This window comes from Salmo salar, chromosome ssa12 (genome assembly GCF_905237065.1).
Source record: "Salmo salar chromosome ssa12, Ssal_v3.1, whole genome shotgun sequence".
Classification (NCBI taxonomy): Eukaryota; Metazoa; Chordata; class Actinopteri; order Salmoniformes; family Salmonidae; genus Salmo; species Salmo salar.
This window is the reverse complement of record NC_059453.1, coordinates 62,967,596-62,989,325: the sequence shown is the minus strand read 5'-3', so window position 1 is coordinate 62,989,325 and position 21,730 is coordinate 62,967,596. Positions and strand designations below refer to the sequence as shown.

The following is a 21,730-nucleotide window of genomic DNA, read 5'->3' as shown; positions in this document are numbered from 1 at the left end:
GAAACTGGAGCAGCAGCACGGCCAGGTGGACTGGGGACAGCAAGGAGTCATCATACCAGGTAGTCCTGAGGCATGGTCCTAGGGCTCAGGTCCTCCGAGAGAAAGACAGAAAGAGAGAATTAGAGAGAGCATATTTAAATTCACACAGGATACCGGATAAGACAAGAGAAATGCTCCAGATGTAACAGACTGACCCTAGCCCCCCGACACATAAACTACTGCAGCATACATACTGGAGGCTGAGACAGGAGGGATCAGAAGACACTGTGGCCCCATCCGATGATACCCCGGACAGGGCCAAACAGGCAGGATATAACCCCACCCACTTTGCCAAAGCACAGCCCCCACACCACTAGAGGGATGTCTCCAACCACCAACTTACCGTCCTAAGACAAGGCCGAGTATAGCCCACAACGATCTCCGCCATGGCACAACCAAAGGGGGGCGCCAACCCAGACAGGAAGACCACGTCAGTGACTCAACCCACTCAAGTGACGCACCCCTCCCATGGACGGCATGGAAGAACACCAGTAAGCCAGTGACTCAGCCCCTGTAAAAGGGTTAGAGGCAGAGAATCCCAGTGGAAAGAGGGGAACCGGCAAGGCAGAGACAGCAAGGGCGGTTTGTTGCTCCAGCCTTTCCGTTCACCTTCACACTCCTGGGCCAGACTATACTTAATCATAGGACCTACTGAAGAGATAAGTCTTCAGTAAAGACTTAAAGGTTGAGACTGAGTCTGCGTCTCTCACATTGGTAGGCAGACCATTCCATAAAAATGGAGCTCTATAGGAGAAAGCCCTACCTCCAGCCGTTTGCTTAGAAATTCTAGGGACAATTAGGAGGCCTGCGTCTTGTGACCGTAGCGTACGTGTAGGTATGTACGGCAGGACCAAATCGGAAAGATGGGTAGGAGCAAGCCCATGTAATGCTTTGTAGGTTAGCAGTAAAACCTTGAAATCAGCCCTTGCCTTAACAGGAAGCCAGTGTAGGGAGGCTAGCACTGGAGTAATATGATCACATTTTTTGGTTCTAGTCAGGATTCTAGCAGCCGTATTTAGCACTAACTGAAGTTTGTTTAGTGCTTTATCCGGGTAGCTGGAAAGTAGAGCATTGCAGTAGTCCAGCCTAGAAGTAACAAAAGCATGGATTAATTTTTCTGCATCATTTTTGGACAGAAAGTTTCTGATTTTTGCAATGTTACGTAGATGGAAAAAAGCTGTCCTTGAAACAGTCTTGATATGTTCTTCAAAAGAGAGATCAGGGTCCAGAGTAACGCCGAGGTCCTTCACAGTTTTATTTGAGACGACTGTACAACCATCCAGATTAATTGTCAGATTCAACAGAAGATCTCTTTGTTTCTTGGGACCTAGAACAAGCATCTCTGTTTTGTCCGAGTTTAAAAGTAGAAAGTTTGCAGCCATCCACTTCTTTATGTCTGAAACACAGGCTTCTAGCGAGGGCAATTTTGGGGCTTCACCATGTTTCATTGAAATGTACAGCTGTGTGTCGTCCGCATAGCAGTGAAATTTAACATTATGTTTTCGAATGACATCCCCAAGAGGTAAAATATATAGTGAAAACAATAGTGGTCCTAAAACGGAACCTTGAGGAACACCGAAATTTACAATTGATTTGTCAGAGGACAAACCATTCACAGAACAAACTGATATCTTTCCGACAGATAAGATCTAAACCAGGCCAGAACTTGTCCATGTAGACCAATTTGGGTTTCCAATCTCTCCAAAAGAATGTGGTGATCGATGGTATCAAAAGCGGCACTAAGATCTAGGAGCACGAGGACAGATGCAGAGCCTCGGTCTGACGTCATTAAAAGGTCATTTACCACCTTCACAAGTGCAGTCTCAGTGCTATGATGGTGTCTAAAACCAGACTGAAGCGTTTTGTATACATTGTTTGTCTTCAGGAAGGCAGTGAGTTTCTGTGCAACAGCTTTTTCTAAAATTTTTGAGAGGAATGGAAGATTCAATATAGGCCGATAGTTTTTTATAATTTCTGGATCAAGATTTGGCTTTTTCAAGAGAGGCTTTATTACTGCCACTTTTAGTGAGCTTGGTACACATCCGGTGGATAGAGAGCCGTTTATTATGTTCAACATAGGAGGGCCAAGCACAGGAAGCAGCTCTTTCAGTAGTTTAGTTGGAATAGGGTCCAGTATGCAGCTTGAGGGTTTGGAGGCCATGATTATTTTCATCATTGTGTCAAGAGATATAGTACTAAAACACTTTAGTATCTCCCTTGATCCTAGGTCCTGGCAGAGTTGTGTAGACTCAGGACAATGGAGCTTTGGAGGAATACCCAGATTTAAGGAGGAGTCTGTAATTTGCTTTCTAATGATCATGATCTTTTCCTCAAAGAAGTTCATAAATGTATTACTGCTGAAGTGAAAGCCATCCTCCATTTGCGAAGGCTGCTTTTTAGTTAGCTTTGCGACAGTATCAAAAAGAAATTTCGGATTGTTCTTATTTTCCTCAATTAAGTTGGAAAAATAGGATGATCGAGCAGCAGTGAGGGCTCTTCGATACTGCACGGTACTGTCTTTCCAAGCTAGTCGGAAGACTTCCAGTTTGGTGTGGCGCCATTTCCGTTCCAATTTTCTGGAAGCTTGCTTCAGAGCTCGTGTATTTTCTGTATACCAGGGAGCTAATATATCTTCTCAAATTTCCTTAATCGGCTGACCCTTATGTCCTAGCTCTGGAAACGTAATAATTCGTAGAGTCTACTCGCTCCTGAAGCGTGAGAGACAGAGAGATAATACTTTGTTTCAGCTAAACAAATATATTTTCTCAAATTTCCTTAATACGCTGGCCCTGATGTCCTAGCTCTGGAAACGTAATAATTCAGCCTATGCACTCTGACCCTTTGTCAGGTATACAACACCGGAGTAAATCTTTCCCTGCTATCTGGGTCGAAAGGAAACACAAACATTCTCAACGACAATCCTGCCTACTGCTCTATTGGTGTATAATGTAATTTGCTACACATTTCATGTAGACTGAATTAAACACAATTTTGTCTGAGATTCCTCGCACGGGGCTCCAATATGTTGTGACTTTACTTTCATTAATCTGAAGACTGTTATTTATCTAATTAACTATATTTAATTGTTACCCAATTAAATTAATAATGTAACAATTAACTCATTATGATCTGGAGCACCACGAGAGCGCTTATTTAAAGAGTTACCATCTCCCGAATTAAACTCTAAAGGTCTTTACCTATCACATCTACAAACAGTCAACTTATTAATCATAACCTCGTATCATATCATCTTTCTGAACAGTTGTAACCTCCTTGCATCTACAGTCGTCCTGTATCCGGTGACTTGAACAGAACTACAGAGTTTATTCTACTTCCATTCGCTCTGGAAGATGCTTCTTTGAAGATAGGCTAGCCAGCCGTGTCAATGGTTCCAGTGGGGTAGCGGAATCTAATGGTTTATCGAGAGTAGTAGAATGGTCCCACTTATATTCGCTTTTCTAGATACTTTACTTAGGACAGCTAATCAGCCGTACGAGTGATTGTCCGGGAGGTGACTTTATTGTCTCTACCTCGTGTTGAGATTCAGTTCAAACCACTTTAAACGTGAGCTGCAGCTCTACGTCTCTCTGGTCTGATATGTTAATTCTTAACCCATCATTTTATACAGTTCGTTCAAAAGGGGCGGTTCCGTCAGGCTGCCACGGTCTCTGAGCCTCACTCAAGGGGGCGGTGACTACTTTCTGTGTACAGTTATAGAAACAATTTCCTCTTAAAGTTTCTAAAACCAGATCCCTCTCTTAACAAGAACATTTTAATCATTTTTCATATAGCATGCAGAGGATGGAAACTTCATACATGTAGTGTGTATACTTTCAAGTTACAGTATTTCCTTTATAACATTTTTATTGACATCACAAAATAACAACCAAAATGATTTTAGTGTTCTTTTATGTCACCTCTGACCATTCCTCACGTTCTATGTTAGAAATATTGTTCCAGTAGTTGCTTTTGAATGTGTTAGAGTTTCGGTGGGAAAATATTCTAAAAACAAATCGCATTCCTTTGGTGAATTTGAAGAGGGATGTCTAAATGTTCACGCCTTGATTTACAACAGGGCGTAAGGTGTTAACCCCCACCAGTTCCCACCTACCCCCCCTCTGCAGGTGAGAGGGGTCTGGTTGAAGTTATTTATTTCAAAGCTGATCTGACCTATTTGGATCCTCACAGGACGGTCATGACACTATGCAACCTCTTGCCTGCATAACAAATTACTAGCTAGACATTTTATGATTTCAGGTGTGTTTGTAAATTCAATCTGGAGTGCCAGAGTGCGCTCTGGGAGATCGTAAATCCAGAGGGTTGTCAGATTGTCCATTCGTAAATTCAGAGCATTTCGCTCTTGGAGAGTTCAGAGTGCACACTGGACGCTCTGGTAGTGGAGTAGGGTTGATCCGAGCGTTTTGACCTCACAACGGCAGTCAAGCACCCAAGCTAACTGGCTAACATTGGCTAGCTTGCTAGCTACTTCCAGACACAAATGAGAGAACACCTCACTCTGACCATTTTACTCTCCCTAGCATAGCTAGTTAGGCTGTTTTCATGTTATCCACACTCAGACAAGAGTGCTCTGAAATCGGAGTAGATAGCCAGAATTAACAAAGTCCAAGGAGAATGCACAACGACTATACCACTTAGCTAAGAATTATGTGAATAATCAAGTCAATAAACGTTGGGTAGTTAGTTAGATACCATATAGTTAATATACTGCCTGGCAAGTTCAATGTTGTAGCCAACTAACGTTAGGTAACTAGCTAACATACCGGTACATACTGCTGTAATGCTATGCGGTTCGTAGGGATAGCATAGCTAACAAATTGTCAGACAACATAACATGTAATGTAACATATTTGAAAAGTCATTACTTTATTACACTGCTCAATATTTTCTTAACATGTGTCATAATTAGTTAAAGCAATGAATTTGTAACCTCTCTAGTCGGACTTCGGCTGCATATTTTCCTCAATTTTCTTCAAATCTGAAAATGTTGTGAAGCCACGCCCATTTTTAGAAGAATTGCATTATGGGCCCTAAAATCGCAGAAATAGTGTCCACTGCTTGTATACTTCGTATTTTGGCGAATTTAGTACTGGGCCCTGTTTGTTCCCTCTGTCTTCCCCAACAGGTTGCTGACCCTACCTGGCTTGATGGTAGATAACATACTGAACACTCCTCCCAGCGAATGTAGCACCACCGCCAGCAGGGGAGGATCATCGGCACCGTCAAGTAGGTCCTGTGGGACACAAGAAACATCAGGGTCTACTAAGAACAAACCATGGAATGAATGACCCTGAGGAGGAGGATCACAATCCTTCTCAGGGATCACGCCATCACAGAACTCCATAAAGACCCGGACCAGGCGAAGGAGGTACGGGGGGTGGCAAACTGGAAGGAAATCAACATCTATACCGCCCAGGCCAAGACAAACCCCAGACCTGTCCTCCGGTCTTCAGTGTCCAGTCAAACACCAGACCTTCACTCGGAGCGAGCTGACCACAGGGGAGTTCCACAATTGACCTCCGGGTCTAGGGCTTCCTTGAGTGGGTGCTTTCTCCTCAGGTTGTCCTTCCTCCCCTCTGCAGATGCAGCACCAGTCCCAGCACCAGACCCAGCACCAGACCACCAGACGAGGCGCAGAGGAGAGACCAAAGATCACACCTTCACCCTAGAGCGAGCATGCCACAGGGAAGTACCAACATTAACCTCTGGGTCTTAGGCTCCCTTGTGATTCTGCTTGCTCCTCAGGTTGTCTTTCTTCCCCTCTACAGATCCCGGCCCAACAACAGTTCCCGGCTCTTGGTTCCCAGTTCCTGTTCTCTTCCAGGCCCACAGTCCCAGCACCAGCACCAACCCCTGGTTTTCCAGCCCTGGTACCAGCACAATTTCCAACCCGGCCCCAACACAAACCTAGGTTTTCCCAGTCCCAGCCCCAACACCAGCACCAACCCTGGACAAAGCACCAACCAGCCACAACTGCCTTCTTCATCCAGCAAATGCCAGCTCAGACCCCCCCCCACCCATTTCGTGACAGAGAGCTGAGGTCATTCAGAACATCATATGTCATGTGAGGTGTTTATAATGGATGCTATTAAGTATTTATTACCACTAGCCTGGGTTTTTCAATTATCTTTATTCTTCTTTCATATTTGATGTAGTTATGTATAAACATGAGGTTATAACCCATTAATATATTAGCTTTTTCAATTATATAAAAATATTTATGCCTATATTATGTCAAAGCAAACATTACGTGTTGATGTGGTTTGCCTGTTGATATGGTGGAGCTCTTTTTCCCCACTCTCATTATTTATACCCCACATAAATGTTGATTGGTTAACACATATTTTGTATCCTTGCTTTTATTAAGATAGGTTAAATCTGAAAAAGATGTCATCCAATCAGCTAAAAGAGTGCCGGTATGTTACTGATCCATCGCCTGGCAGCATCTTGTCACATTTTCATGATCTAGTTTCACTGAATTTCTTGTGCAGGTCCACATGAGCATGTTGACTCACCCAACATATTGCAACCATAAAAACACAAAGATAGCACCTTATTTTACAGTACTGTTTCCACAGTTTTTTACCTGTGGATACTTTCTGGTACTACTAAAAATGAATCACAATTGATAAACATCTGCTGCTTATTTCAATAGATCCAATGAAAACAAGGTCCATTTTTACTTTGAAATATCTCAGTAAGAACCTGATAACTACATACTGTAAAGTGCTGTCTACTGAGACAGCTCACCATGATAAACAAATAAGGACCGCCAAGAGACAGGTAAAACAGCTCCCACTAGTGGCTGTTCAGGCGACATATTAATCTGATCTTCAGTTCTCAGGAAATGAAACTAGATTTCCTGTAAGTGGGATGTGGTTATGGGAATTAGGCTCAATAAATACAGCTACACACATACAATTTGGACATTTCATCAAGGACCTGCCATAAAGTAGTGGGGAGCCATTCACCGAAGGCAACCAATCTGAAATTCTACGAACAAAGTAAGTTACTGGGCTCTACCTTCGGCTGGCACGTAAGTTTGCAATTTCATAATGTAAAAACTGCGCACTGTAATGATGAGCGGCTTGACTCAACCCGGTACCCAGTGGGGCGGGCGGGTTTAGGGTCACAAAATAGAGACACTGGATATTTTAGATAGCCTTCTCGCTCATCTACCTGTTGATGGGCGGAAAGAGATGGTGGGTCTGATTCGGAGATTTCCAGGTTTGTTTTCTGATACCCCTACACGTACAAATTTAATAGAACACGATATTGACGTTGGAGATACTGACCCCATTCGTCAGCGGTTCTATAGTCTCTTTAGAGAAACTGCGTTGTCTGGATGCTGAGGTCAGGTACATGCTGGAGAGTGCGATAGCGGAGCATTCTTTCTCCAGTTGGGCTTCTCCCTGTATCTTGGTCAGTAAACCGGATGGGACAAACAGATTTTGTACGGACTACCGTAAGGGAAACAGTGTCACTAAGCCAGATTAATCAAGTCGGCGCAGCTAAGTTTGTGAGCAAATTTGACCTGTTAAAGGGCTATTGGCAGGTGCCACTGATGAGTAGGGCACGGGAAATCTCTGCGTTTATTACACCCTCTGGTCTGTACTCGTATTCGGTTATGAGTTTTGGCCTGCGTAATGCACCTGCCACTTTTCAGCGACTAATGAACAAGGTTGTCTCCGGTCTGGCCGGGTGCGCTGTTTATCTGGACGATGTAGTGATATATGCAGATACTTGGGAGGAACATTGTCCCGTATTCAAGCCTTGTTCGACCGCCTAGCTGCGGGTTGCCTCACGATCAATCTGGCTAAATGTGAGTTTGCTCAGGTGACCGTTACATACCTTCGAAAGGTGGTTAGGCAGGGTGAAGTGCGTCCTGTTTGGGCTAAGGTGGTAGCTATTGATGCTTTTCCACCACCAACTACTAAAAAGGAACTGATGCGTTTCTTGGGAATGATTGGTTATTACTGTAGTTTTTGTAGGAACTTCTCTACTGGGATTTGCTGAAAGCTAAGGCTGTTTATGTATGGTCTTGTCATTGTCAACAGGCTTTTGAAGATGCAAAGAGGTTGCTTACCTCAACTCCGGTGCTGGCTGCTCCTTGCGTGGATTTGTCATTTACCTTGCAGGTGGATGCTAGTCATGTGGGGGCAGGTTCAGTTTTGCAGCAAGCGAAAGTGTCTGGTGTTGAGAGGCCTGTTAGTTTCTTTTCCAAAAAGTTTAACCATTATCAGTTGAACTACTCGGTCATTGAAAAAGAAGCGCTAGCACTCATATGGACGACCCTCCCACTCTGTCTGCCGAATTCTTTTTTATGCATGCAAAACACTCACTTACACTACTGATTACTGATTACACACACCATTGTTAATTGTATTTAGTTTATTTAATAAATATTTTGTTATTCCTTGTCGCCACGTTGTCTCCCTTTTGTTACGAACTTCGAGCCGGTTCGTGACAAGTGGAGCAGGTTGAGAGCTTCAATGCCCACCCCACACCCTGACCTAACCACATAGAGAAACAAACCCTCTCTCTCAGGTCAGGGCGTGACAGCACCGTACTTACAAATATAGTTTGGATTGTATACATGTATTGTAGTTTCACCTGACTGGTATTTTAGCAGGTAGAGTATGGAACTATGGAACAATCAGGGATGTGAGGGTATGAGGTTGAGTCCTTTAAAAGGCATGCTATTTTGAAAATGTATTTTATGTGAAACCACACTTTCTGCGCTGTTCAAATAATTTGGTTTATTTAGTATATTATATATGTCTGTCTTAAGCATCCTAAATAATGCCAGAGATTCCATTTGGAAAAATAGTAAACTTGAAGACAAAAAAGGGAAGATGCAAACGACTCCAACTTACCACTACGAAATAGAGTTTTGATGAAAACAATGGAGAAAAAAAAGTATATCTGATAATTCCAGTAATGCGCATTGTGAACAGATAATGAAGCCCTGTGTTATGAACCGTTTTTCAGCACAATTTGGGTGAACGCTCCAAAGCATTCAGAAAGCCTCGGTTTCCCATCACTAATGATCACCATCCACATGAGCGTGCCACCCGCCTTCAGGCCATGGATGAGGCATGCAATGACATCAACCCAGACCAGTGTCAGGCTTGCAATGCTAAACGTTTTTTCCCCAGGTGCATGAACAATGAAGGCATGCTTGATGCAAACTAGTGCCTGCTAACTAGTTTCTTTCTTTCATTCATTTATTTTGTTTCATTTCATTTGTTACATTTGATTACTGTACACCTATGTTGTACATGTAATTATATCAGAAAAATGTAGTACATTTGTTGCATCAATGATTGTGGAAGATGTCATCAATGATCACACCTTTGATCACACATGGGATAGAAATGATGGACATTTTGTAGTACAACTGTATAGCCTAATGTGAAAACAGTGTAAAGTACTGTAATTTACTGTACTGTAGCATATTACTTTCAGCACTTCAAAGGGCAATTTAGAAAGAAGTATCTTGCATTGTTTGCTATTGGATTAGCTGGTTGTTGAAACAACTAAATTGAGAAGATATCATTATGTTGTATTTTGGTGATTAAACCAATTCCTTCATATTTCACAGCAAAGTCATATTTTCAATCAATGGTTGTGTGGTGAAAGATGTGGCCAAACAAAATTAATGCACAAGGAAAGGCTTTGAATGTGTTACCCGTTTTGTATTTAGAGTTTTGTAGATTCACCATATACTTGTGAAAATAGAACCAAAGCAATTGATTAAAAAATACAAAAATTACTGTTCTGTTTGGATACATACTGTTGTTCAGATACTTTTATTGAATGTCTGATTTAACTACTGTACAGGTAATTCACTCATTGTGGAGTGAGAAGAGCTATCTACATCTACCAGGCAGCAAGTCTTCCATCGCCTCCACCAATCAGCTATCTTCAAACTTGAAAAAAAAAGGTAGATCATGGTAGCAATGAAAATCTAATTCAAGAGTGAGTATGTGTGTGTGTGCCTGTATGAGTGCGCATGTGTGTGTGAGAGAGGCCTTATTTGTAGCCTCAGAGAAGAGAGTACAGAATTGAATGTTTATAAATGTGTTATTTCTTTCTTAGGGAAATGGAGCGTACTAATCCAAGAAATATAAGGGAGATTTATTTCAGTGGAGAGCATAGGAATATCACCACACTGAAAAATGAGGCGATCCTTTATACACATGGGTACATTCATAAACCCATTCCACTATACCCAGAAGAACCTGAGTTTCACATATCCAAAGTGGCCCATGTCACCGAAGAATCTAAAATCGATGAAATCTTGGATTCAAATGGATTTAGGGGCAGGGATAGGAGTCTCCTGTGGTGGAGCCTAGCCATCGAGCATGATGATATCAGAGCTGCAGAAGACCGTTACCTGGAGAAGATCTTCCCAGACAGAACACCAGAGCAGAGAGAGGTGCAAAGAGAGAGAGGATCCTTCCTGAATCAGTTCACCACCTCACCTGCCTTTAGGCAGGCATCGCGTTATGGGAACTTCAGGTTCACTCTCAGTCTGTCTGATCTCCTGAAGATGTACAGAGAGCAGATATGTGGTGGAGAAAAGCCTGTCCTGAAAGTGTATGAAACCTCTGTCTACAAACTGGAGATAATGTACTCTGTGCTTGTTCACTCTCCAAGTGTGGATGAGTTTGAGGAGTACCCATTTCTTGGTGATGGTAGTGATGACGCTGTCTGTGGTTACAGGGAAAACGATGTAGAGGGGGAAGGAGAAGGACACATTGTCTGGCGAGCACAAGCCATGTCAGCAACACAAAAAGTTGGGTTAACCATAAATGACATGGACAAAATAGTAGAAACAGATGGTGATGTTTACAAAAAATATTACATGTGGGACCATGTGACCCTGGCGCTCCACCTGCCAGAAGGCCTGTTCCTAAAAGTTGATAGAGAGAATCTGATCAAAAACCTCACTGCTTGTGAGGTTGATGAACCGTTTCTTGGGGGTCATCGCCTGTCCCTCTTAGATGCCCAGACAAAAGTTCAGAGCTTAAACAACTAACTCTGGAACTGATTAACAAAATCAGTCAGGCAGGTTACATTAAATGTTTAAGGATACTCAATTAACAAAACATAAAACCATTATATTATGGTATACCATTAACCATTTTCCTTTTTTTTTCTTCTTTTTTGTACTCAAATTAACTTTTTAGGGGGAAATATTTGTCTCATTCAATATTTGTCTCATTCAATATTTGTCCCATTCATAATCAAATGTCATGCAAATGTAATACAATTTAAAACGCTTATGCCATATTTGTAAAAGCACCAGATGTCAGGACTTTGTATCACCCTATGTAGTGTGACGGTTTAAATCATTTAAGCATCTGTGCAGTTCTTATGAAGAAATTATAAATGCCTTATAAAGCCTTTTTAACTTGTTATTTTTGTGGGACCAAAATTATGTTGTGTTATGTATTTTTAGGTTACTGTGTCATATTGGGGTCATTTATGGTCACTAACAGATTTTGTGTGATGGGACTGCAGTGGCAGTATTTACCACTCATTCCCACTTTCCTCTATACATTTTTGCATGATGTATGTATATTACAGCTTTTTGTTTACACTCTTTGAGTCTCTGTATTGCTACATAACTATGAGCATCATATAATATTTTCTCTCATCTAATTGAACACAAAAAAGAAGGTTTGAAATGAGAAGGTAGGGCTAATCAAATGAAATGCAAGATATGAACCGTTCTATTAACTGTTGTTTGTGTGCAAAGTTACCCATCAAATCCACACGGTTTGCCTTCTTTGGGAATAAATTATGTAAACGTCATCACAATATTTTCCTGTCATATGTTTCCCTCTTCTGTGTGGAAAAGTTTTATTACACCATTCTGTGACAAAAACAAACAGAAAACGTAATGTATCAGTAGAGCAGAGTTATCAACAGACTCCTACTCATACCCTCCCAGATGGAACCGTTCCAAAAAAAATCATATGCAAGAACTTTATATCTGCTGTTATATATCATTTGGATTTATTGAATAATCTTCATCTATTGTTTTCCTGAAAAATCACTCCTAGTCAAGTATTCAATTTTAGGGATTTCTGAGGCCTTAAAACATCCCCAGTCGCACATTAGTTCTCATGGTCATTTCTTAGTGCCCACTAGAGCTGTCTTGTAACACCCACTAGAGGGCAGCACAGACTCAGAAGTCTATTTGATACGGTGTATGAAAAATATTATCAAGCGCTGCACTGGTCTCTGTCATTTAGATCAGAGCAGTATTGGCTATTCTTCTTGCACCGTCAAGTCATAACCCCTCGCTTAACACATTGTCTCCTCATCTACTACTTGCATGAAACTCACAGAGCAATACGACACCTATAAACAGACAGAAGGGGATTGATGGTGTGCCACTAGTGCATAGTACACAGGACACAGGCCTACATCAACAACCCACCACATCTACGACCTCCTGCTACCCTCAATCTGGTCATATCCATCTTCAGACCCTTCCTCACTTCCCCCTCACATCGTCTCTACAGGTATACTACTATTCTCTCTGAGATCTCCCCTGGCATATTAATAGCTGTTTCTCTCTGCATGTTCATAATGTGGGCGTTGTGAGAGGAGTGATTTAGTCAGACCAGGAGGGAACAGTACAAACACCATCTGTAGTCACATGTTAAGAGTCATGTGGAGTGAAGGTGGCATGTTGTATGATATTACCCCAGTTCCTTCACTAGTGAAACATTGATTGATGATGTGTAATGTGGTAATATAGTGGAATAACATGTTTATTCTCTCTCACTCTGATATAGTGTGCACACATGCACTCACTCACTCACGCACACGCAAACACACACGCAGAGCAGACTGAGAGGAGGGGTTAAGCTGACAAGATCTGTGCTCTCTGTATGGCTGATTAGACTCAGGGGAGAGGGCTCTGCTGCACAGTGTGAGTCTGAGCCGTGAGCTCCATGCTAAGATACTGCTTATATTCTGCTGAAGCACATTGGAGGTGAAGTGGAACCGTGTCCTCACGGAAAAATAACCAGAGCCAGGTGATCAGAGGTCAAACAGAGGTATAGTAACAGGTCATGGGCTGCACAATATCATTTCTACTGAGAAATTACTATAACAGCAGAAATAAATATGCAACAACTGATTGAGAGACATTTATATAAAACAAACCAAAATGTTATTTATTTAAACTTCTTCCTCATATACAACATTTTGCATGTTAAAATCACAACAAAAGTAAGTGGTCAGCAACAGATTTTAGCAAATAAGAAAGAAATAATTCAGAGTAAATAAAAAAGCTACTACTGTACCTAGTTATGTTATCAAACATTCACATTTCTACCTTTACAGCACATTTATCAGCAAACTAATTCCAAAAAAAGAGTTTAAAATGATAGTTGATACAACATTACCGTACAATCGCTAGAGTTATTCAGTAGACAGTATTCGAAGTCTAATCCCCTTAGTCAGCTTTTAATTGAAGTCCATACAAACTCATTTACATTTCAGTGCACAACAGATTACCTGTTTTACAAAAAGAGAGAATAAGCACTGCAATCCCTAACAACATTGCCAGAGGAACCTTTACCTAGACTAATAGTACCTGCTGCATCATCAACAAGACAAAAAGCTGTGCTATCAAAAACGCATCACAGAAATAAAATGCAGCAACTAAAACAATCTGGAAGCTAGACACAGCTGCCATCTTGGAATAGTCCAAACGATAAAAGAGAAAAAGAGAGAGTCAAACAAAGGCGATACGCTATACTAATAAAAATCCTGTCCTTTATCACTCTGCCATGTGTTAGCAAAGCTGAAAAATACAAAAAAAAATGTTTTATGACTTTTATACGACTTTTGCACCAAAATGGCAAAAGTGTGTCTGTGTGCTGGTGGAGGGGTGGCCTGGGCCAGGCCCGCTTCACCACATGTAGTAGCTGCGTGTGGTGTCCACGGGGGAGGGCTTGCTCTCTGTACCGCCCTCCTTGTCCTTCTCACTGTCTGCCTCCCATAGGTTGATGAGGGGCGGGTAGAGCTCATTGAGGGGGATGGAGGAGGTCTTCTGCATGTACTTCTTCAGGGAGTGGTGGTAGTTCTTCCTCTTCCAGCGCCGGGCCACGTACACCCCCACAGTAGCCAGGCTGAGGAAGGCCAGCATGGTGGCCATGACGGCTAGCAGGGCGGCGCTAGGTCTCTGGTCCAACACATCCAGGGTGAAGGTCACGCTGCGCGTGGTCACGTTGACACACGACTTGTGGGTCTGCAGGTGAATGTTGGACACAGTGAGGCACACCTCGTACTCGGTGGCCGGCTGCAGGTGGGTCAGGTTGTACTCGTGCACGTCAACGGGCACGCGTGCAGTGTAGGTGATGTGGGGGTTGTCAATCTTCATGGTGGCCGATGCCCACTTGAGGTTGGAGGTCATGACGTTGGAGTTGATCTTCCAGGAGACCAGAATGGAGTGGGATTCGGTCTGCTTGACGTAGATCTTCATCACCTCGGCGCTGTCCACCAGGGTGCCATTGACGCGGATGGTGGTGACGCGTGTGTCGGCGCCCTCTGTGTTCTGGGCTACGCAGGTGTAGCGACCTGAGTCCTCCACCTGGACGTGGGACAGTCGCAGGGTGCCCTCACTGCTCAGGTGGTACCGCTCCGACACCGTGTCCACCGTTATCTTGCTCCCCATAGGAGACACCCAGTATATCTCCGGCTCGGGCTCAGCCATAGCCCTGCAGTCCAGGCTGACACTCATGCCCAGCTCAAGACTCAGGTGGCTGGGGAAGGTGTCGTGGGAGATGAAGGGCAGGCACTGCTCTGGGGAGTCCTGCAGCTTCACCTCTCTGACCCGCTGGCCCCGGAGCTCGGGCGGCGAGGTACACAGCATAGCCAGGGGCTCCATGAAGCGCACGCTGGTCCTGTTGGAGCTCATCCATTGGATGACACAGTCGCAGCGCAGTGGGTTGCTGTGCAGGCTGATCTCGCGGAGGTTGGGCAGCGTCTCCACGGTGTGCTGGTAGACAGAGTTGAGGGCATTGTTGTTTAGCATCAGGCTCTCCAGGGAGGACACGTCCCTGAAGGCCGTCCGGTGCACGTAGGACAGCTTGGGGTTGTTAGTGGCCTCCAGCTTGGTCAGCTCAGGCAGGTTGTCCAGGGCGTAATGGTCGATGGATACCAGGTCAGCCATGTTGTTGATACCAAGCTCCTTCAGACGCAGCATGTTCCTGAAGTCTCCCTCATGGATCTTGTGCACTGGGTTCTTGTTCAGGTCCAGGAACTTCAGGTTGGGCACTTTCTGCAGGGCCAGCTGGGGCACCCGGACCAGCTTGTTGTCGTAGAAGGATAGGCTCTCCAGGTTATCCAGGCCCACCAGAGCATTCCCAGGAATGTCAGTGAGGTCCATACAGGCCAGGACCAGGCTCCTCAGGCTCCCCAGGGGCTTGAAGTTCATGTCCAGGATGCCAATGACAGGGTTCTCTCCGATCATCAGGATCTCCAGGTTGGGCGTTGCCTCGAACCAGCGGTTGTCAATAACCCGGAGCCTGTTGGAGTTGAGGTGGAGGCGCAGCAGGCTATGTAGACCAGAGAAAGCCCCGGGGGCGATGGTGCTGATCTGGTTGTGGTTGATGTAGAGCTCCTGTAGGTTGCTGAGGTCCTGCAGGCAGTGGTCAGGCAGCTGGCTAATCTGGTTCTCCTCCAGGTGAAGGGTGGTAAGCTGGTTCATGTTGGCCAGGCCCACAGCCTCCATTGTGCTGAAGTTGTTCTGGGACAGGTCCAGCTCCGTCAGGTTGAACAGGGCCTCTAGCTCCCCGCTGGTGTGGGCGATGGAGTTGCTCTGGAGCAGCAGCACCTGGGTGTCAGAAGACAGGTTGGAGGGGATTTGTGTCAGCCGCAGGTCGTTGCAGTCCACCGTGGCCGCCTCCCTGTAGGTGGACTGGGGGGTGAACCAGGGGCGCACCTCACACACACACAGCCGCGGGCACTCCCCACCCCGCACCAGGGGCAACAGCAGCCCCACACACAGCCATGCCAGCGGGGGCCAGAGGAGGGGGCTTGGAGCCATGTTGTCTGCTCTCTCTGTCTGGTCACACTGAACTTAGAGGAGAGGCAGGGTTCCTGAGGACAGCCTGGAGGATAGGTGTGGGGTCATGGGCATCAGTGTCCTCCCTGTACAGGCTTGTAGTGTTTTTTTTCTAGAGCTGCGGTCCATCCACAGTTAGTGTGAGAGTGCGAGCAGTCCGCGATGATTGCGAGTGTGTGTGCGTTTCAGAAGGGGGCCAGGGGATGTTCAGGGTTGTCCTCTTCCTCCACTCACGTGTTTTTCTCTCTTCTCACAATTCAGCTGAATAAGTCTGCAACACACAGAAACCAGGAGAGGTATTAGAAGTCTGCAACAATGGTGAATGCATTACATTGTTCCATTATCATCCCAGAAACAGATGGTGATTTAGATAAAGAATAGATATAGAGAGGGAGAGGGAGACTGCGAGATAGAGGGGGGCGGTGAGGGATTGAGAGTTCTCGGTGAGAGATAAAAGCCATAAAATATATCAGACAGTGAGTTGCACTTCATTAAACACAGCTGATATTGACAAGGCTTCCCAGCTAGCACATAACATTCTGAAAACCTCTTACATCTTGGTGAGAGCATGGTTGTTCTATAGTTATTTTGCATACAATCTTCCCACAACACTCTGGGGTACAAGATAGTTGCTTGGCTTTGGAACATCCTTAGCCCATTTAGGGACTTTTCAAAAAACATAATTTTCTTGGTATTTCATTACTTTAACAGAACGTTTCTTAAAAGTTCAAACATGGTTACATTTAAAATAAATGTAGGTTATGTTCCAGGAACGTTTGCCAACTGGTTTGACAATGGGAATGCTCTCAAATAGCTCAGAGACCATAACGAAACAATGTTCTTCTGTGGGAATTGTATTATTTCAGCATAACGTTTCCTCATGGTTCTATTTAAAGTCATGTTCTCAAATTGGACGTTAAGAAAACATTCCATAAAAACCACAAGAAAACTTCAGTTATGTTCAGAGAATTTTCTAAGAATGTTATTTAAAAACATATACCATTCTCAGCATTAACAACAACTCTTTCTATTATCTTGTTAACGATGCATTATGCAAAAATTGCTCCGCCATTTCCTGGTTGCTAAAATTCTAATAGTTCGCCTAATGTCACGTCCTGACCAGTATAAGGGTTATTTGTTATTGTAGTTTGGTCAGGACGTGGCAGAGGGTATTTTGTTTATGTGGTTCGGGGTGGTGATTTATGTAGTAGGGTGTTTGATTTATTATTTCCGGGTTATGGTCTATGTTCTATGTTTTGTATTTCTATGTTCTTTTTGGTTTGTTGTATTTCTGTTTAGGTTGATGGGGGGTTGGACTCTCAATTGGAGGCAGGTGCTTTCTCATTGCCTCTGATTGAGAGTCCTATATATGGGTAATTGTTTGGTTTGGTGTTGTGGGAGATTGTTTCTTGTTTTGCCTGTGTGAGCCTGACAAGACTGTTTTGTTGTTCGTGTGTGCTTCGTTTTTGTTATTTTGGTGTTCTCTTTATTTAAAATAAATATCAAGATGAGCATCCACATTCCTGCTGCGTATTGGTCCTCTATCCCCGACGACAACCGTTACACCTAATTTCAGTTTATGTGACAAAACCAACAAGTGTAGTGTAGAGAATTATTGTACCATCTAAACCGCTGTGAAATATATTTTTCATAACCAAAAATATTGCATTTTCAGCTGTTTGAAGCTGGTGTACAAAACCGAAAGAAAAAGCTGCAAAAATTAAACATAAGCACGGCAAGCATATAAATAACGCACATAGAACAGATTTGACTGTTAATAACCTCTTACATCTAGACGTTCCGCTAGCGGAACACCTGCTCCAATATCCAATGATGGGCGTGGCGCGAATTACAAATTCCTCAAATCCAAAAACTCCATTTTTCAAACATATGACTATTTTACACCATTTTAAAGACAAGACTCTCCTTTATCTAACCACACTGTCCGATTTCAAAAAGGCTTTACAGCGAAAGCAAAACATTAGATTATGTCAGCAGAGTACCCAGCCAGAAATAATCAGACACCCATTTTTCAAGCTAGCATATAATGTCACAAAAAACAAAACCACAGCTAAATGCAGCACTAACCTTTGATCTTCATCAGATGACACTCCTAGGACATTATGTTATACAATACATGCATGTTTTGTTCAATCAAGTTCATATTTATATCAAAAACCAGCTTTTTACATTAGCATGTGACGTTCAGAACTAGCATTCCCACCGAACACTTCCGGTGAATTTACTAAATTACTCACGATAAACGTTCACAAAAAACATAACAATTATTTTAAGAATTATAGATACAGAACTCCTTTATGCAATCGTTATGTCCGATTTTAAAATAGCTTTTCGGTGAAAGCACATTTTGCAATATTCTGAGTAGATAGCCCGGCCATCACAGGCTAGCTATTTTGACACCCACCAAGTTTGGTACTCACCAAACTCAGATTTACTATAAGAAAAATTGGATTACCTTTGCTGTTCTTCGTCAGAATGCACTCCCAGAACTTCTACTTCAATAACAAATGTTGGTTTGGTTCCAAATAATCCATAGTTATATCCAAATAGCGGCGTTTTGTTCGTGCGTTCAAGACACTATCCGAAGGGTAAAGAAGGGTGACGCGCCCGGGGCGTTTTGTGACAAATGTCAAAATATTCCATTACCGTACTTCGAAGCATGTCAAACGCTGTTTAAAATCCATTTTAATGCGATTTTTCTCGTAAAAAAGCGATAATATTCCGACCGGGAAAGCCTGTTTTCGTTCAAAGACGAAAAAATAAAAACATGGAGTTGTCTCGTACACGCGCCCCCAGTCTCATTGTTCTCAGATCGACCACTATCCAAATGCGCTACTGTTTTTCAGCCATGGCATGCAAAGTCATCATTCAACATTCTGGCGCCTTCTGAGAGCCTATGGGAGCGTTAGAAAATGTCACGTTACAGCAGAGATCCCCTGTTTTGGATAGAGATGATCAAGAAGGCCAAGAAATAGTCAGAGAGGGCGCTTCCTGTTTGGAATCTTCTCAGGTTTTGGCCTGCCAAATGAGTTCTGTTATACTCACAGACACCATTCAAACAGTTTTAGAAACTTTGGAGTGTTTTCTATCCAAAGCTAGTAATTATATGCATATTCTAGTTTCTGGGCAGGAGTAATAATCAGATTAAATCGGGTACGTTTTTTATCCGGCCATGAAAATACTGCCCCCTATCCATAACAAGTTAAACAGTCATCAGTAGCCGGCCTCCGCCCAGTACTCTGAACCTTACACGGAACCCAAACCGGCTGCGCGTGTGCGTCTCTTGCATAAATGTATTTTGTCCCCCTACATCAAACGCGATCACAACACGCAGGTTAAAATATCAAAACAAACTCTGAACCAATTACATTAATTTGGGAACAGGTCGAAAAGCATTAAACATTTATGGCAATTTGCTAGTTAGCTTGCACTTGCTAGCTAATTTGTCCTATTTAGCTAGATTGCTGTTGCTAGCTAATGTGTCCTGGGATATAAACATTGAGTTGTTATTTTACATGAAATGCACAAAGTCCTCTACTCCAACAATTAATCCACACATAAAACACAGTCAACCGAATCGTTTCTAGTCATATCTCCTCCTCCCAGGCTTTTTCATCTTTGAACTTATATGGTGATTGGCATCTAAACATTCATAGTATTACTACACCGACCGGCAACTCAGTTCGTCTTTCAATCACCAACGTGGGTATAACCAATGAGGAGATGGCACGTGGGTACCTGCTTCTATAAACCAATGAGGAGATGGGAGAGGCAGGACTTGCAGCGCGATATGCATCAGAAATAGAAAGGAGTTCTATTTTAGCACTTGGCAATGCAGACGCTCGTTGACGCGCGCGAGCAGTGTGGGTGCAATATTTGAATAACTTAGATCTCAAAATTTATTTTGCAACGCTCGCACACGCAACGCGAGCGGTGTGGTCAGCCTATTAGACTGCTGCCCTATGTACATAGTCATTGAACACTATGTATATACTGTATTCATGTTATATAACTACTGCTGTACACACCTTTTCTATTCACATACTGTCCATATTGTCTATACATACCATTCACATACAGTACATATATACACTCAGTGGCCAGTTAATTAGATACATCCATCTAGTACTGGGTCAGACACCCCTTTGCTTCCAGAAAAGCCTGAATTATTCGGGGCTTGGAAATGTTGCTCAATTGGTATCAAGGAACCCAACGTGTGCCAGGAAAACCTTCCCCACACCATTACACCATCGCCACCAGCCTGTACCGTTGACATCAGGCAGGATGGGGCCATGGACTCTTAAGCCAAATCCTGACTCTGCCAGCAGCATTATGAAACAGGAAGCGGAATTCGTCGGACCAGGCTTTGTTTTTCCACTCCTCAATTGTCCAGAGTTGGTGATCACATGCTCACCGGATCCACTTCTTGTTTTTAGCTGATAGAAGAGGAACCCGTTGTGGTCATCTGCTATAATAACCGATCTTTTTCAAGGACCGACGAGTGCATTCCGTTCTGCACACCACTGGTATACGGAGCCGTTATTTGCCTGTTTGCAGCCCGTCTGTTAGCTTGAATGATTCTTGCCATTCTCCTTCGACCTCTCATCAACTAAATGTTTTTGCCCACAGGACTGCAGCTGACTTGATGTTTTTTGATTGTCAAACTATTTGTCGGTAAACCCTACACCCTATTGTGCATGAAAAGCCCAGGAGGCCGGCCGTTTCTGAGGTACTGGAACCAGCGTGCCTGGCTAGCACCGAAGATCATGCCACGCTCAAAGTCGCTTAGGTCACTTGTTTTGCCCAATCTAACATTCAATCGAACAGCAACTGAATGCCTTGATGCCTCTCTGCCTGCTTTATAAAGCAAACCACGGCCACGTGACTCATTGTCTTGTAGGAGTGAACCATTTTCGTGAACTGGGTGCTGTACCTAATAAACTGTCCACTGATTGTATATTTATATTCCGGACTCTGGTCTGGAAGGTAATTTCCTGAAATTCTATAAATTTTGCCATGGAGTGTTGTACTGGGTATTTAAAGGGTAACTGCACCTGCTGATTTGGCCTCAATTCTTGGCTTGCTTCTCAAGAAATGCTGGTGGCCATGACAGAAGCCAAATGTGAGTTGGCTTGGGGGTGTGGTTTGATATCTGTGTTTCTTGGATGTGTCCTTGCCATCACCAAGACACACCTATCTGTCAGACCTTTCCCGCAGCTGTTTCCCTCCACTCAATCATAACAAACAAACCTCCTGCAGGTTGAGTTCAATACAGTGAGTGAAAAAAGTATTTCATCCCCTGCTGATTTTGTATGTTTGCTCACCGACAAAGAAATGATCAGTCTATAATTTTAATGGTAGGTTTATTTCAACAGTGAGAGACAGAATAGCAACAAAAAAATCCAGAAAAACACATGTCAAAAATTTTATAAATTGATTTGCATATTAATGAGGGAAATAAGTATTTGACCACTCTGCAAAACATGACTTAGTACTTGGTGGCAAAACCCTTGTTGGCAATCACAGAGGTCAGACATTTCTTGTAGTTGGCCACCA

At 43.3% G+C, this 21,730-nt stretch overlaps 2 protein-coding genes across 6 annotated transcripts in view; one reads left to right on the top strand and one right to left on the bottom strand.

The window, feature by feature from the left end:
- Positions 1 to 6,876: 6,876 nt before the first annotated feature.
- On the top strand, positions 6,877 to 11,880 carry LOC106565475 (uncharacterized). 2 transcript variants are annotated; one of them, XM_014132694.2, is made up of 3 exons: positions 6,877 to 7,061; positions 9,901 to 10,003; positions 10,159 to 11,880. In XM_014132694.2, the coding sequence occupies exon 3, from the start codon at positions 10,163 to 10,165 to the stop codon at positions 11,099 to 11,101; it is 939 nt and encodes a 312-aa protein (XP_013988169.1). In that variant the 5' UTR covers positions 6,877 to 7,061; positions 9,901 to 10,003; positions 10,159 to 10,162; the 3' UTR covers positions 11,102 to 11,880. The 2 variants fall into 2 exon arrangements, with proteins under 2 accessions (XP_013988169.1, XP_045547592.1); XM_045691636.1 differs by having other exon boundaries at positions 6,911 to 7,093.
- A 1,355-nt stretch (positions 11,881 to 13,235) lies between these two features.
- The window catches only part of LOC106565474 (leucine-rich repeat neuronal protein 1-like), a 42,641-nt gene continuing 34,146 nt past the window's right edge, over positions 13,236 to 21,730 (bottom strand). For all 4 annotated transcript variants that reach the window (XM_014132690.2, XM_014132691.2, XM_014132689.2 and 1 more), the window contains one exon: positions 13,236 to 16,424. In XM_014132690.2, coding sequence (XP_013988165.1) covers positions 13,997 to 16,135 — 2,139 coding nt within the window. In that variant the 5' untranslated portion in view covers positions 16,136 to 16,424 and the 3' untranslated portion in view covers positions 13,236 to 13,996. The remainder of the gene's footprint in view (positions 16,425 to 21,730) is intronic.

What these genes read in the sequence shown, in the direction of transcription:
- LOC106565475 (XM_014132694.2), top strand. Translation starts at nt 10,163, where the DNA reads ATGGAGCGTACTAATCCAAGAAATATAAGGGAGATTTATTTCAGTGGA.